The sequence below is a fragment of the Mercurialis annua genome, linkage group LG1-X (assembly GCF_937616625.2).
Source record: "Mercurialis annua linkage group LG1-X, ddMerAnnu1.2, whole genome shotgun sequence".
NCBI lineage: Eukaryota > Viridiplantae > Streptophyta > Magnoliopsida > Malpighiales > Euphorbiaceae > Mercurialis > Mercurialis annua.
The window spans coordinates 12,200,798-12,204,311 of NC_065570.1; the positions used below are offsets into that span (position 1 = coordinate 12,200,798).

Genomic DNA, 3,514 nt, shown 5'->3' on the forward strand with positions numbered 1-3,514 from the left:
TGATCATGAATAATTTAATTTAGTTAAGATTTCTAATCCAATTAAAAGTCTGCATTCTAATTAAAAATTAATGTTTAAATCATCACTTGGCACCAACCAAGAATTTGCATATTATCATAATTTTATTTTAGTTTTATTGAATTTAAGTTAATTTAATTAGTATGTAAAGATATTATTATAAATATACTTGTCTTTAATTTAATTTATATTTAAAAATATTATCGTAATATGTTTATTAATCTCCATATATATATATTATATATAATGTTGAAGATATATTTGCTTTTAATTCTATCATAGAAAACACTTTGAAACTCGAATTTCAGACTCCGTGCAATCTTTATTATCATTATTATTATTATTATCATCATCGAAAACGGAAATACAAGAAAATTTTCACAAAATTTATTAGAATTATATTAATCAACCCATTCTTGTTCTTGAAGATAAGCCACAATTTTCTTCTCGAGCTGGAATGACTTGCTAAGAACTTGAAGGTCGATAGGCGGTATTGATCCGAAGATTGTATTGGGTACCGTTATGGTTCCCGGATTTTGGCTATTGTATGCTAGAATTGCAACTGCATGAGTTTTACCAATATTCCATAAAAAATGAATTAAACCGATCGGGACTACAAAAATATCTCCGGGATGTAGAATTTTTGCAAAGAGACGGTGATCGGGATTTGATGTGATAAACCCGAGATAGAGCGTACCCTCTAAGACTGTTATAATCTCTGATGCTCGAGGATGATAACTAGGGGGAGCTACACCATTTGGTGCATAATCATCACGTCCTATGGATATTCCGAGGCTATTTAATCCTTTTATTTCTTTAGCTGTTACAACGGTAAAATTTGATCCAAGTTTATTTTTTGTGTTTCTTGGTATATTCAGTCCTGAATAGAAGAAATCTTCTGCAGTCACTAACTTTGGGTCCTTGCAAAATTTTCCATTTTCAATAACTGCATCAAATATATATTAGTTTTGTCACTTTTAAACACAAAAATAAAGCAGCACAATTTCAAATTTATTAACACATGTGAATTAATTAATTGAGAAATTCATGAAATTGTATATTTCTGATTTTAATATTTAGAAGAAGAGAGAGGTAACTTTGATCATAAATTTATTTCACTAAATCATCTAGATCCAGTTTAATCTATCAATGTGAAGTAAATTTGGGGTAATTGATTCTGAAGATCACTAAACTTTTGATTTTTTTTTATTTCAGTCATTAAATTATTATTTTTTTCATTTTGATCACTGAACTTTTTTTTTTTCATTTTGGTATTTCAGGCCAAAAATGCTTAGGTGGTAGCCGGAAGTTGACATGTGTCAGTCGGATTTTACAATTTTTATTTTGAAAATTTATCATACATACATAATTTCACATTGAAAATAACTTTTTAGATCAAATAATGCATATATGGCAAGTTTTCAGGTTAAAAAAAATTAATTCCGGCTGCCACTTAAGCATTTTTTGCCGGAAAATACTAAAATGAAAAAAAATGAAAATTCAATGATCAAAATGAAAAAAAAAATAGTTTCGTGACTGAAATAAAAAAATTCGGAAGTTCAGTGATTTTCAAGATCAATTACCCCTAAATTCGAAACTTTAAAAATAAATCAAACTGCATCTATACAATCTGAAATGAATTTCCTTTGATCCAAAATTATAAAATTTTAAGTCTATTTAATCTTAATTTACAAAACTATACTTAATTTATCATATACCATATGAATCTACGAATCAAAAATGATTAAGAAAAAATGATTACCCGCAAACTTGGTGCCACTTGGTGCAACACAAAAGTCGTCAAGAGGCGGAGGATCAGTGGCAGTGACTAATGAGAAACCAAAAGCCAAGAAAGCAAAAATTGCTACAAAATTGTCAATTTTCATAGCTTTGTGTATTGTAAATGTTCAAAAATTGCTACAAAAATTGCTACAAAATTGCCAATACTGAAATCCCAGCATTTAAAAGAATGCTCAAATCTTCCCTTGGCATTATTACTTTCTGTTTCATGAAAAGTCTATTATTATAGGATGAATTAGAAAACAATCCTTTTTGGCCTTTGTACCCCAAAAAAGAAAAAGATATTATTGATAAAACTGAAAATTAAATGCTGAATTTTAAGTGCTGAAAATAATAATTGCGGAATTTTTTAAGTGCTGAATTAAATAAATTTGTTTGATAACTACAAGTTTACAATTACTAAATATTATAAAAAAAATTTATATTTACATATTAAACATTTAAAGATTAACTATTTTAAAAATAAATTACTATATATAAATTATATATTATTTAATTTTTTAAAATATAGATAAAAAATATTTAAAAATATTACATATATGTATATCATAAATTTTAGTTGTATATGTTGATAATTAGTTTTTAATGATTATAATGATGCTCATTTTTAATTTGAAAATTAATTCTTAAAATAAAATACTACTTTTGAAAAGTCAGAAAAATTGTTTAAATCTGATAATCAATGTTGTGTGTTATAAATGAAAATTCAAATAATATTGAAGAGCGAATATATTAAATAAATGACATATAGACTATAAAAAGAAAAGTAAAGATAGAAAATAAAATATTTATAGTAAAAAATATTATATTTATAATTTTAAGTGCTGATTTAAATGTAATACGCTCATTGTGATATTAAAAAAATGAAAAAGAAAAATATATGTGAGATAAAATATTTTTATTCGTGAGTGATAATTGAAAATAATAGGGATATGAAGTTTATTCAATCATAAAAACTAATATTTAATAACTAAATATTTTCAGTAAAAAAAATAAATCAAATTTTTGATTTATTATTTTAAGTGGTTTTTGACTTAACTGAATAAGTTAAGTTGGACCTTTTTGAGTTATCAAACCAACTTAAAACAATTAAGTGCTTAATATATTAATTTAAGTAATAAGTTGGGTTAACCAACTTATTTGGTTTATTAATTAATTCGAACTATACTACTCATTCTGCAGAAAATATTTATTTTTTATTTTGATTCATAAAATAGTAATTATATGAAATTGTTGTTCCATAATTTTAGGAAATACAAATTCCTCTCAAAAAAGTTAAAAATAGTTGTTCAATGGTATTCCGTTCCATTAATCAAATGTAGTCTTAAATTATATATTTCGTTCATAAAATAAAATAGATATAATATATAATCTATATTCTTTATTTTTTGAGAGTGACATTTATTACAAAAATATGAAATAATAATTTTATAAAATTACTATTCCATAAAATAAAATAAAAAATATTCATTCTATGAGGAATATTTATTTTATTTTTTATCTATTACATGAACCAAACACAGGTTATTATATCTTTGATAATTGAACTAAACATAACCTTATGTGTTTTACATTCAATCTACTCTATTTTGTTTTTTTACGTCCTTTTCTTTTACTAACTGGTGCCAAAAAAATAAACATTTTTTACTTTTAATAATTTGTCCAAAGCTTCTAAAGTTTACAAATGAATCTCAAT

General features: G+C 24.2%; 1 protein-coding gene across 1 annotated transcript; it reads right to left on the reverse strand.

The window, feature by feature from the left end:
* Window positions 1–327: 327 nt before the first annotated feature.
* LOC126665287 (germin-like protein subfamily 1 member 20) lies at window positions 328–1,907 on the reverse strand. Its single transcript, XM_050358045.2, has 2 exons — window positions 1,781–1,907; window positions 328–964 (listed from the first exon to the last, which is right to left on the reverse strand). Exons 1-2 carry the CDS (start codon window positions 1,902–1,904, stop codon window positions 420–422), a joined length of 669 nt encoding a protein of 222 aa, XP_050214002.1. The 5' UTR covers window positions 1,905–1,907; the 3' UTR covers window positions 328–419.
* Window positions 1,908–3,514: the final 1,607 nt, after the last annotated feature.